The sequence below is a fragment of the Lepisosteus oculatus genome, chromosome 15, assembly GCF_040954835.1.
Source record: "Lepisosteus oculatus isolate fLepOcu1 chromosome 15, fLepOcu1.hap2, whole genome shotgun sequence".
NCBI lineage: Eukaryota > Metazoa > Chordata > Actinopteri > Semionotiformes > Lepisosteidae > Lepisosteus > Lepisosteus oculatus.
Genome location: NC_090710.1, coordinates 7,343,227 through 7,357,470, shown reverse-complemented (window position 1 = coordinate 7,357,470; position 14,244 = coordinate 7,343,227). Strand labels below are relative to the sequence as shown.

Below are 14,244 nucleotides of genomic sequence, written 5' to 3'. Positions count from 1 at the left end.
GGCAAGAAACAGAATTTCTGAATCCATGACAATCCATTTAGGACAAATTCTTTATTTCGCTAAATAAATATATTAAGGAACTTTTTCTTGAGAGAATATCCGCGTTCAGTTTTTTACGTTATTTCCTGCACTATACGGCAGTGCTGACACGTCTCAAGCTGGCGGCCTGCTTGGGCTTTGATGTTGACAGCGGACCCACAGCTGGTTCGTGCGCTTCTTCCTCTGCTTTCTTATTGGTTTCAAATCCACACAGGTACAGATCGGAGCGGTATGATTGGAGAACGCAAGAGTCTATCAAATTGTGCACGCAAAGGGAAACTGTAGTAGATTGATTTCCATTCATTGCTGGTTATTTAATATAGAGTTGTATAATATATAAATAACAAAAATAAAATATGCATCCGATGCTCCTGGTGCTCTATGCATGTATTAGTTTCGTGCCATCTGCAAATGGGAAAACAGTATCGGGACTTTTCAGAAGCGAGACAGCAAGAGAGAACATTGGCCAGTACATTACAAAATTTCTGTTTCATGGTAGGTGAATACTGACATCAATTAAATCTGTGCGTATAGTTAGTTGACTAAAAAATCCAAGTATGGTGTCCATAAATCGCGTTTGACAACGTAGTTTAATATAGAATGTTTCTTCATTTAAAATGTTGCATATTTCTGTGGGCTACTCATTTATTGTACCACTGCATACAGAATTACTGGGTTCAAAAACTGTAATCCACTGTAAATTGTTGTTATAAACATTTAGGACTGTATTCGATCTAATCCCAGTGCAGCCTAACAATAAAAATTGAAGGTGAGTTCAATTTAAAACAATTCTCTGAAAGACGTTTCACAGAAGTTCGTGTGTCTACCAGGAAAAATAACTAGCGATAGTGTAGCTCTTGTCTACTGTGGTTTTAATAGTCCTTTCAGCACTCCATAACTTCTGATATAATCAAGTACATTCATTCACATGATACCATAAATTATTTAAAAAATCTTCTGTAATCATCACTACAGTCACGATAGAACCGCTTTGCTCTGAATGTGTTGTTTCTAGTTTGTATATTACTTTGTATTTCTTTTAGTGGTATAATTCTGGGTGTTATCTGCTATGGTATTCTGGTATTCTGTAGAATATTATCACATCAACTATAATACGTCATTGAGCTGTGACCTTTTTAATAGTTTCTTGTGTTAATGTGTTCTGTTTATTCAAAATTGCCAAAAAGCTTGTCCTGTAAGGTCAATCTTAGCTTTTCCAAATATTGAGCTTATTATTGACTATAGAGAAGCAAGAAACTAGGAACAAAGGTAATTATTTAAAACACACACTGCTTTCAGAAATGGTGTCTAATTCTTCAGTAAACGTAGTAGCATTATTACACATTTGCCTGCAAGTAAAAAAGCCCCAAAAATGTCATGGTAAAATGATTCTTACTTGTTTCAAATGTTACAAATGTTGCAATCAACCAATCCAATCTATACAAATTAGCTGCAGTGCTCCTATCTAAACTTTATCTTAATTTTAAATGGGTAAAATATTGTTCTAATCCTAAACATATTAAACATTTAAGCGTAAAGGGGCCCATAGGTTAAACTTTTAATCCTGTTTCCGTATTTCAGCAGATGTACCCATATTAATAAGGTCAGTTTATGTCACAAGATTAATAATAAGTACAATGCCATCAAGATGCTTGCTAGGTGATACCTTTAGACCCGATGAGTCATCCTTCTATTTGCTGTAATTGTTGTATCCTCTGTTTTTTGGGATATGTGTTATTAAACAATGTCTTATAATTTTGTACCACTGTGCAAAATCACAATGCATAGTGTTGGTATTTCTTACAGCTCATTGATTGTTTTGAAATTAATTTGCCTTCAAAGAAGCTTTTAGTTGTTTGATGATAAAAATATTAATAGCCTTAAGAGTTTGCCAAAGGTTGACTATTTATCATGCTCATAAAGATCTGTGTTATTATACCTGCACTAAAATGCAGAACAGTGTACCCATTACAGTATTTAATTGGGGCAAGGAAATAACCTGCATTTTCTTCTGGATACATATTAAGAGAATTGGTTAAGATATATATTTTTTAGAAAATATTCATCACTTGAATATGAAAGCAATATAAGCATTACATTTGCTTTAGAATTTTATTCACAGCCCTGTAGCTACAATAGTTACTGATGGTCTATGATTAACGATCGCTGTGTAGGTATTATTAATGTTAAATAGTTATATAGTCTGCTATAGTAGAATATTGTAGTGCAGTATTAAGTATTGTATATTACCAGTTTACCACACGGTGGTGCTAAAGAGCAGGAGTAGAGGTTAAACGCTGTATGGTGTCCTAGATACAATTGATGCAATTCATTGCAATTCTTGTAGTTAAGTACTAAAGTTAACTTGTAAATGATCAATTATAGATAAACACTTCCTAGATGTATATGTATATTAATAACATTTTAAACATCTTACATTATTTTTTAGAATTTTAGGTTTCCTCCTTGCATAGTTTATGAAGTCTATTTACTACTCTGCGTGTTAAAGGAGGATATACATATGCTATGTATTGTGAAAGACAAAAACTTTGAATCTGTAGATATTGTTTTAAAATATACTACTACTTATATATTTTGTACTTCTAATGTATATAAATACTATTATTACTAAGGTTAGAATATCTCTGCTTTTCTTAATACGTTAACAACATGTTTTTATACATTAAAACCGGTCTTAAACTTTTATGTACAACATAGAAAGCATGTCAAATTCACCAAAACATTTTCTAATTTAAAGTCATGAACAAAAAGACACACTAATTTGACAAAAAGTATACAAGTTTGTGGTCTTTTCCAAAACAAAACTATATTATATTATAATGAGTTTATATATGTAATGCTGTGGCCATTAATATGTTCTAGCTGATTGTATTTTTACACTTAAATGTTATGTAAGTCTATATTATTTATCACTATTGCTTAATTTGGTCAGTTCTTAGGAAAGAATGTGGAATATTTACTCATGTTTATCAGATACAGTAGAAAATAAATGGATTTAAGTCTTCCTTTTCCTATAACCAGGAGAGAATGGTTTGATATACTGCAGAGTGGAGGATGTCCAGACAGCTATCGAAAAGGAAGCTAGACTGATCCTTTTCAGAGAGCAGTCATGGCTTAACCTTCTAGAAGGATACGACAATCTAAGCTGTTTAGAGCACCTTACAAATGCACAAATTTCAAGTAAGTACACAGCTTGCATGTCTTCAAATGTTAATTATTTTGAAAGCAAAGATATATATTTCCTTAAGGGCAAGAATGTTAAGCATAACAGCTAACAGCTTTTGACTGTGTGTTTCTAGCCTAAAGAGTTTCTGCTTAATGCTATGTCTTAATGTCTTAAATACCCTGGTGCAACACGGGAAAAAATGATTAACTAAACAGCCCACACAAAAATAACAGAAGCCTGTTAGTCTCATTAGTACTTAAAAGTGTTTGAGATTATAAAGTCAAAATTAATTTTTGAAGGTTGCTAAACAAAGCAAGATTGCAGTGTGGCTGCAGACACAGAGCATTGTGCTTTCTCAGAATTCACATGTCTGTAACCACATTTTTGTGTCATGGTAGGATTTTAACTGGGATTTTCTCCTTTACACAAACTACACAAGGAATTTTTTGCTGACTTAATGTTATCTAAAACTTAATTTTTGGACAGCATTTTCTACTTTCTGTTCCTGATTTAAAACAATGACTTATATAAAAGATACAGAGTACCACATTCATTCCATTTAAAAAGCAAAAATATCTTCTAAAAGTAAAATTATATTGGAATGACTGCGATAAGGACAACTATGACTCCACTGCAGTTCTGTTATGGACACTCGACACACTTCAGTTTCAGAGTCACACAGTACCAGCAGACAGCAGTGAATTCCACTACTCTGTAAGACCAGCTCCCTCTGCAGAAGAATTCAGCTCTTTAGAGGTTCCTAGGGGGCGACGTCTCTTTCTGTAATGGGCTAAATTTCTACCAGCTCTGTTATAAGAAAATTTTGTTCGTCTTATTAAAGTGAATCAGTGCTACTAATACTAAATGTCATGTACAGTAACATTTAGCCAGGTTTCATCATGTGTACGGGCTCTTAATCTCATTTGTCTCTTAAATCTCTAATGCTGCATTAAGTAACACTAGTATGCAATGCAGATTCAACCCCCAAAGGACTGAAACTCACCAGAGCCAAATTAAATGGTAATATTAATCTTCATTGCCATTCGAAATACTATTAAAGAGCTTCTGAACTGCCAAACACTGTGGACTGTCTATTACAAAGAAGAGGCTTTGTACTCTGGAGCACAAAAATAGAAGCTCTTCTACATTCTCCTCTATTCCTCCATGTAATTGCTTTTTAGCATTTTTCATTCATTTTATTTTTCTTCTAATTTGATCTCCTTCAAGGTTCATTGTTATAACACACGCTAACTCATCCACATAGATTTTATATGTTGTTATTATTAAAATTAATATATTTTTACCTTTTGATTCTGAAATGAGTGATTGAGCACTGTATCAGCGTAATTCAAGTGTTGTTAATTTCTGCGCTGCTAATTGCACCAGTGTAGAATATGCATGCAGTGTTGTCTTCCATTGTTTCTGAAACAATGATCCACAGCCTTGTCAAGAGTCCTTTCTGCCAGCCACACTGGAAATGGTATTGTTCAAAGGACTGGAACTAAAAATGAAAGGGCAGCATCATATGAAATAAAAAGCTTTCAGGCTTTGATGTACTAGAAATTAGAAAAAAACTCATTTAATAGCATTTCAAAGGGGTGTTATTGATCAAGGTGATACTTAATTTGTGAAATGATGTACTTATTACCATGTTGAAGGCAAAATTCATCCACTTTCCTAATAGCTATCTGAATATGCTTAATACTATATTGTGTTTCACACACATTTCTGGGAGCATAATGTGTAAGAAAAAAAAAATCTTTAAAAATTGTAATTGAAAGAATTCACTTAATTCCTTAAAGAAGGATTGCATTTCTCTAAGAAAATTACAAAGGCTGTTAATTAGTAATTTGAGTGAATCTCAGTAGCTTATCCCATTGGTATGATTCTAGTACAGCAGCAGAAATACGGAATTTTCAGCAATAGAAATGCCAGGCTATAAGTCCACAATGCCTTTGAAACCATACCTTTTCTTCACACTGAGATCTGTGATCCACTATAAGTGTAGATTTTGATGGTCATTTTACACAGTGCATTTATTAAAAGAACACTTTGTTGAGAGGTTTTGCGATCTTTGATTCTTCCTTTTCTAACCTTTAAGAAATGACAGTCAGTGATGCAATACTGACTCCCACAAATAGCCATAGAGATCCTTATAGATGTTTCCACAAATGATATAAATAATGATTACTGCATGCTTTTACAGATTTACAAAAAACAAACTCACCTAAGGTTTATAAGGCATAAATTAACTATTAATACATTTCATTTCCTTTTTTGTGATTTTTTTAGTTACTCTGACTGAGGAAGAGCACAACCACACTATGTCACAGCTCCAGTTTCCCCAGACATGGTATTTAATGTACGTGGATCGGTACACCTGCCAAGAGGGTGATATCACTGGGGTGTTAAAAGACACTGCATTTGAAATAAAGATGTTTAACCCTGATTCAGCAGGAAATCCACTGGATCACTTCAGTGCTGAAGAGGCTGGTAAGAGATTTTCCTACGTTTGGTGATGTTTACTGGAGTTACCCAGAAAAACTGGTAACATCAAGGGAAATATGGTTAGAAATCCTAAATAAATATTTAAATGAATAATCAGAATGAGAATGCTCCCAAGTGACAGAACCAGTGAAGCCATTCATTTGGAGCATTGGTGGAGTACCATAGCCCAGACATTGTTTGCTCAAGCCTCTGTCATGTCCCTGATCAACCAGGATTCCCCAGGCAGCAACACACAATACCTACTGTACCTCTGCAACTTGCTGGGTGCCTAAAAACTTTTACTTCCCTTTGTGAAGATATTTTTCTCCTCCATTTGGTTCTAACTCCGTTGCCAGACACTGTTATGCTTGCAGCATGTAAAATGATAAATAATTCTACTATGGGCATGTCAGAGAAGCATGTCTCATTTTCTTCCAGGCCAGGTACTGGTCTGTTGCTAGACAGCAGGTTTCCAGATGAGCCTTCTTCAGTCATGAAGTGGACATGCCTAATTCTGCAATTATGGCCTTTCCTGATCACATATTTAAAAAGTGGTACATTGAAAGGTCTCTTGTGTATTGCCTCATGACTAATGACACTGGTGTCTCACTAAAAACAGATGAGGAGAGATTTGTTATAAGTTGTTTTTTATCCATCCTTCTATCTTTTTAATGGTGCATTACTTCCTAGCTTGAACAAATGTTTAGCTGTTTTTCTGTTTTGATTTCTCATACCTGATTTAAATCTCTTCACAGGTTTACATGACTTTTATTTCCTACTCATACTTGCATACTTTGTTGCGACCTGCATCTATGCTCAGCCACTGTGGCAAACAATTCGAAAGGGTGGACCAATGCACACTGTTTTAAAAGTCTTGACCATTGCTTTGCTGCTTCAGGCTGCATCTGCTTTCTTAAACTACGCTCATATGGCAAGGTAGAGTATTCTTATTCATTCATTCAGTTGAAGGTGCTTTTATTCATAAAAAAAACTAAGAAATAATATTCTAATAATGACAAAAAAGTTTTAATTTCTTGAACTATAAAATCAGTTAGAAAAGTTGTAAGTAGCCAAATAATGGAAGTCATGAAATCTAATTAAAACCTTTTTTTTATTGTATTATCAAAAAGTCAGTGTGTCACTTTAAAATGCACCCTAGATTTGTCTGCTGAATACTGTATGTGGGACATTCACTGAATTAAGAGTTCTGTTTGTGTATGGGTCATGGGTATGTAAGGCTGCATGTCAGTGACTCTGATAGAATCCACTAAGTTTACTGGCAGCACAATATGTTTCTTTATTTCATTGTTTTTTTATGTGCTGGTGATCACTGGTTAGGAAGCAGCTGATCAACACATGAGCAGATACTGTATACTGTATGACTTTGTGCTTTAGTTATTTATTTAAAAAGCTTTTAAGAGAATTTTCAGTTTAAAAAAAATGCAACAGCAGAATTTTCTCCTTTGGAGTTGCAGTAATGGGCAATATCGTAAGACCCTTTTTCTTGAACACTTTTCTTGATGTATAAAAATACACAAAATATATATTTTTTTAAATATCAGTTATTCCCAAATAGAAATGTTTGGCTCAAATGTAGTATAAGTATGATTTAAAAAATATTATTATGTTATACATATCTTACACTACATATGCACCATATATTTTGGAATATATATATATTGGAATTGTTAGTTTTAGAATCAACACATGTCATTCACAGATACTCAAGGGATGGCATAGGAGCACCGCTGATGGGTAGCCTAGCTGAATGTAAGTCATCTTTCAAGACTTGTAGTGCTTACTGTAGAACTGTAGCTGTATGGAACTGTTTCCACTTGTTAATGCTTCAAGCATCATGTCAGCTTATGCTATCTTAATTACGCAGAAGTACCTGTGTCTTTATTTCAATCAGCAGTGGCCAATAAATTGGTTAAAGTTTTGTTTTTACATTTGTAGTGCCAAAATATCTTCTTTAGAAATAGTGTAACTGGATGATCTTGGCCATTAGTCTTTCTCTGAATTATCTCCATATTTGTTGAGAATAACTGACTACCCTGTAATCTCCCATAACATTAAGGTTCTTAATTTGTCTGTGGTCCAACAGTGGGCAAACTGTCTATACTACAGTAAATAGAATGGAAGGATAGTTAGCCCACAGTTTGCTCACAGAGAAAATCAGGCTATATGTCCTGATTTTCCAAGAACAGACTGATGTACAGTACTTAGAGCAGTCTCAAACTGGTCAAGAATATATATGGTCTTGGTGATATCAGTAAATGGAGATGGCAGTTCAAGTCATCCATTACATTGATGCATTTCCTTTTTTTCCTTGCAGTCTGTGACATGGTCTCCCAAATTCAGATGCTGTACATGCTTCTGAGCCTGTGTATGGGCTGGACGATTGGAAGGAGTCGCAAATCGCAAAGCAAGCCCCTGCAGTGGGATACTTCCCCAGCCTCTACTGCCATAGCACTCTCAGGCGTCATCACTCAGGTTGTAAAAGCTGCCTATTGATTGCTTATTGCTTGTTGCTTGTCAGGTTTTGTAAAGCAAAACGGTTTTAAGTGACGTGTCTTGAAAACTGCTTCTTTACTGGACTTCTCTTTCTTTTCCAAGGGGGCACTGCTGCTCTGGGAACAGTTTGAAGATGCTGAACACCACAGTTACCACACCCATGGCAGTATGGCTGGCTTATTTCTGATTGTTTTAAGGATCACCATCGCCTTGTTTCTAGCATCTATTCTGTATCAGATTATTACAGCAGAGAGAAGCACACTTAAAAGAGACTTTTACTTAAGCTTTGCTAAGGTATAGTCATTTCTGTTAATTGGTTCTGTTGGATCTGTAGATTATTTGTAGCTTTATAGTTTAGAACAGCATCCTATGATTTAAATAAATGTAGTCCTAGAGTCAGCATAAAGAAATAGACCCTAGTTCTGTTTGTCATTTACAGTATAACTTAGTTTCAAATCTCATTTGTATTTGTGGGTCTCAATTGATTTATGTTTGAAATTTGTATTGCTGCACTGAGGTCTATTGGATATAAAAAATTCAAAACATAGGTAGCAGGCAACAACAGAGAAAATGTGAACAAAAATACACATCAAGAAACAGAAAGTGTATAAGTGTACACTGTCAATATAGAAATATACCAGCTTTATTCTTAGACATGAGCTCCCTGAGCATTAACACAATCCTGGCCTCAGTGACACATATCCCTGATCAGTCTCTGACTGATCGAGTGCAGTCGTATGTTTAACAACTTTTCGTTTGTAGCTCTAGCCAGATGGCAAAGGTTGGTGTCTCATGTTGATGAGCTGGCCCAACATATGTTCACTTGGACTCAGGTCAGTGAATAAAACACTGTACCAGTTTTTATGGAGCAACCTCCAATGCTTTGTGACCCAGAGAAAATGGCCATTTTGGCTCTCAGCTGTCAACGTTACCACTGAATGGTGACCTTTAAACTTGAAGGTCATTTTCATGCAGAGAGCAAATCCAAAAACATATCTACTGGGGGAAAAGCAGACCTATACCACATGGGCTGAGACATCAAGCAACTCAACATAAATACAAGTTTGTAAAACAAGTTTTCTATTATAAAGAGATTTTTTTAATGATCATAAGCAAGTACTCTTACAGTAAACAAGTACAGTTGTGTTCAGGAAGATGTGACGAGGCTACAGTACTGTACTATATGCTTTTTGTTCACTTGGCCACTTCAGTCCTTTTCTCTGCTTTTTCCATATCACGTTTTGCCATGGGTAAAAGGATTTTGACAAAAATGTGAACAGAAGGCAGTAAAGAACTTTTAGTGGCTGTAATGATGCAGAGCAAATAAAGAACTTGAAAAGAAATGCAGGAGAGAGGAAAATGGCACATGACTTTTGAGTTGAGTGCCAGGGGAATACTGAGAAGCTCTGGGTTTCTGAGAATGTTCTTGAAGGTTCAAGGCCTGGCTTGGAAACAGACTGACACTACTAGTACACAAAACCCTTTTGAGGGGGAAGGGGTTACTTAATTTGTTTAGTAAATGATTATTTATCCATTATGTTTATATAATTTAAATGAGTAAATTAAGAATTTACTCATTGTGACTGAGAATTTGTTCTCCATTGACTTAAAATAAAAGAATAATTGTTCTGTAGCCGCTTATGTCTGCAAAGTACCTATTTGCTCGCTTTTTAAATAAACACAATGCAACCAGTGAGCTTTTTTACATAAATTATAATGTTTTCATTGTGCATCACTATAGCACTAAAGCTAAGTTAAGGGTTACTGCGTTCCAACTTAGTGAAAAATATTTTCTGAAAGTCACTGAATTAGAGAATGAATGGGCAAGGGCTTCTTCTGATTCAGAGCATGTTCTAATGTTTTTAATCAATTGAAATTTTACCATTTTCTTGTTTGTTTTGTGGTATAAAAAGTTATCTGGTGACATTACGTGATTTGATGAAACGAGATTTATTTATGGAGTACTGCACTATAGTGTTACTAAAGCAGAGACCTTTTGAGACCTGCAATCAGTCTCAAGCTATCAGGCATTATTCTCCATAAAATTGAAGCCTTACTGTAAGACATGCAGTATAATTGCAACTGTTATTATAAATCCTTGAAAATAAGTGTTTCCCAATATTTTTTTTGTTGTTGTTTGTTGGACATTCCTCACCTGACCTATTTAACTTCTAATTGTGCATTTTAATAACAAATGTATTTATTATAACACATGATATCTGGATTATGCAGAAAGAAAAAAACTACCACAATGATTGGTTTCTGTTTATTTAAGTTATAACATTTGGGTCTTAAATGTGCAATAATGTCTGGTGCCTGAAATTTTCTAATTTACTTCCATTGTAAACACAGAAAAAAATAATTTTGCTATCATACCTTTTCGGTGCGTGTTGCTCAGAGAGTTACTCTTTAGGTTAAATGAGATTCACCTTTACAATTCTAAAATGTACTCAATAGTAAATATAATACAGCAGCAGTTACTAAAGACAGTGTTTGCAGCCTACAGGTAAAGTATTAAGACAACCCTGCAACAACACAGTAGTATTTTAGCTCACATTAATGGTCAAGCATGCTGAAGAATTGCAAAATCCAGCTATTACTGTTATTCTAGAGAATGTTTAGATTTGCTAAAGTACAAATTTCTTACTTTTCTATATTTGGTCCCAACTCTAGGGCTGCTTTTTATGGTTCTTGGCCCACCCTGCTCTTGTGGTTTTCTCTGTGGTATTCAGTGACTATCGGAGAGAAAAGGTAAGTTTATGTAAATATTGAAATGTGAAAACAGTGAAGTATCTCAGAAATGTGACTTTTAGGATTTTCTTTCAGTAAAACTGGAAAATATTCTCCACTGTCTGATGACCTCTTACCTTTGATTTGTTTTTCTACAGATCATTACTATTGGTGTTATTCTTTGCCAGTCGATATCTGTGGTAATACTGTATAGACTCTTCCTCTCACGCAGTCTGTACTGGGAAGTTTCATCTCTGTCTTCAGTTACACTACCGTTAACCATGTCCAGTGGGCACAGAGGGCGATACTACTCTTAACACTGGATCACAGTCACAAAAAGAGCTTTTATGTAGTATTTGCAATGGTGACAAATTCTCCCAGGTTTTTCTAAGGCAAGGAGCACTCCATTTCTGAAGGCCTGTCTTCATGTGTTGCATATTTGGAAAACCAGAAAAGCTCCTGCAAATGTTGAAGCAGTACATTCTGCAAATATCACTTCACATCTTGGGTGTGTGTGACAAGAACAAGATAGATGGACAATTTTCATAATGCTGTAAAAATTGAAATGTATTTAATTTATAAAGCACATAATGGAACTGAATATATTGTATGTGTATACATTACGTCTTTTGGAAGTATTTGATAATTATACAAAAGATGGATGTTATTTTTTGTTTTGTTCATTTTTTCTTATATTACAATGCTTGGCATAAATTGCAAAACTTGCCAAAAATGAATGGTGAAGAGCATTGAGTTTTATTTCCAAAAAGTAATTTGCAGATAGTATGTGGTAGAGGTTTCCTATGGTTAAGAGTATACTTTGCATATTTTAATTATGTACTGTCATTGAGAAAAAAAACACTTCTGGTTTAAAAAGCCATGGCCAGAAACTAGTTACAAAAATCCTGAAGGACTGCTCTTGAACACTTGAACCAACTATGTACTTATGTCTCTTGAATAAAAAGTTGAAAAAAATTAAACTTGACCTTAATATATATATATATGTCAGTCTAAAGATTTTATTTTTTTCTTATACTTCCATGGTTTGTGAAATATTTACTGTAAAATGTACCACTGTGAATCACTTTTAAATCACATTTAATGTCAGACAATCATACAAGAAAAGTGATTTTTTTAGAAAAAAGAATTGCTAAAAGTAATAGTGTATAGTGCCATTTTCAAAAGATGCTTCTAACAAAAGAAGAGCAGAATTAGCCTTACGTTAAGCAGTATTTAAAATACCTCATGCTGGCAAGATTTAACTTAACATTATGCTGACACTTTCATTTATTGTGATTGATCCCCTTCTCTTATTTTTTTAAGTTTTAGAAAGCTTGTTTTGACAATTTAAGCCATAATTCAAGAAAAAGTGTTGACAACTATAGAGCACCAAAAAGGAGAAGCAAGAAAATTTACAAGAGATTTGTTTTTTAATGTACACATGGATGTACAGTACATCTCTAAGTGTGTTACTTTACAGATTCTGTTATTCCCATAATATGCAATAACATTCTTATTATGCCTCTGACTTTTAAATCATATAAAACTGGATTTTGAATTTTCTCCTTCACAGGTGAAAATCTGTCTCTCAGATTGGAAATGGATACTCAAATATAGTTTTTAATCATAAATGTATAGGAATCTTAACACATGTCCATGTTCTAAATTGACCATGGGATTTATCAGTATCAGTCCTTTCAAAAGGAGATCCTTTAGTAGTAGTTAAAAAAAAACTAGATTTTGAGAGTAAAATTTCAGTGTTTTTGTTTTCTGTGATTTTACATTTAGTGATATACTTGAATACAAATGCTGAATCTTTTTCCTCTGAACAAGATGTTCCGTTCAAGATGAGTCACTTTAGGGTAAAAAACATTGCGTTTCCCTTCAGCATTTACTGTGTTAAGTGCCTGTAAAGTATGTACAATGTGTAAAATATTTAGACTGTTATTTCTAGTCAATGGAATGGTGCTTCAATCACATCAATAACCACTGTTGATGTTTTTGTTTTAAAATAGTTAATTCAATTTAAAAAACAAGTCATGAGTCAGACTTAAATGATGCATGTTTTATATAGGAAGCTTCTAAATGCTGAGCATTATTTTCAGATGTAAATAAATGGATGTACATCTATTAAATTTTAAAATGGTTTTGTGTTATTTACTCTATTGATGCATTACAAGTACTGGAAATGTACTGCTCTTTTGTTTCTACTAAGACATTTCTAAGATTCTGTTAGCACTATGATAGGCTGTCAGTTATAAGCAAAACTGTATTTGAAAGAAAAAAAAAAGTGGTCTTATTTGATCAAATATACATGCTCATAAATCCATCCACTAACAACATTTAAAGAAATCTGCATACATTCATTTTGGTATAATGAGAACCACTTTTTTATATGTAGTGAAAAATCTATAAAAAGTGTTGTGTAAAACAATGACTTTATAATATTACATTATGTTCTTTTAAATTATTTTAAGAATAGAAGAATTTCGCAATAGCTGGTCCACTGCTTGTTTTAAAAAATGTTATTTTGCAATTTGGTTACTAGAGGGCAGCAGTGTGTTGTCAATAGTCCTTCAGTTTGTCTGCTCATTTCTAACTCGTTGGTTTTTATAAGTAGACTGTTAAGGGCAGACAGACTCATCTATTTTGAATTGAATATAGTGTAATTTCAAACAGATATGGCATAAATAACAAACCTCCAAAAAAACTCAAGCATGAGATATATATTTGTTATACTGAGCAAGGAATATCATTCAATAAGATGACAGAGTGACTTCCTGTTTTCAAAATTAGAAACTAGAAAACAAATTAGATGACACAGATAATATTTTCATATATTTAACTGATTGTTTTATTTTTAACAATCTACAGCATGTGTAAGCCTGTATACGGCAAGCTACCATCCCAAAATATTTATCCAAACCTTTAGTTTAATCTGTTACGACAATGCATTATAGCCTGCGGGCCTTCTGGTGCAAGTAAAAGCACACAAACATTGACCATCAGGTTTGAATCTCCAGCATAAAACCTCTGCCTTGTATAATACTATGTACTATTTATAGTCACAACCATTGGGATAGTTCATACTAAACAGAACACCTTTGGATAAAAAGGTAGCTGGTTTCTTATCTATAAGACATAAATAGAAAGTTCAGGCTGTGATTCTGTAACAAGGTCATACAGCTATGTACATCATATGCAATAAAATAATTATATGTTGGCAATATGCTGTTCTGAATCTCCTTTATAATCAGAGCTGTGCAGAATGCACCAAAGACCTAAAG

At 33.9% G+C, this 14,244-nt stretch overlaps 1 protein-coding gene across 2 annotated transcripts; it reads left to right on the top strand.

The window, feature by feature from the left end:
• Positions 1-214: 214 nt before the first annotated feature.
• Positions 215-13,104, top strand: gpr180 (G protein-coupled receptor 180). 2 transcript variants are annotated; one of them, XM_006639002.3, is made up of 9 exons: positions 218-534; positions 3,082-3,240; positions 5,519-5,719; positions 6,469-6,649; positions 7,434-7,483; positions 8,049-8,206; positions 8,330-8,521; positions 10,901-10,978; positions 11,116-13,104. In XM_006639002.3, the coding sequence occupies exons 1-9, from the start codon at positions 396-398 to the stop codon at positions 11,272-11,274; spliced, it is 1,317 nt and encodes a 438-aa protein (XP_006639065.1). In that variant the 5' UTR covers positions 218-395; the 3' UTR covers positions 11,275-13,104. The 2 variants fall into 2 exon arrangements, 1 of the variants encoding a protein (XP_006639065.1); XR_011181665.1 differs by lacking the exon at positions 11,116-13,104 and having other exon boundaries at positions 215-534; positions 8,330-9,060; positions 10,901-10,959.
• The last annotated feature ends 1,140 nt before the right edge of the window (positions 13,105-14,244 follow it).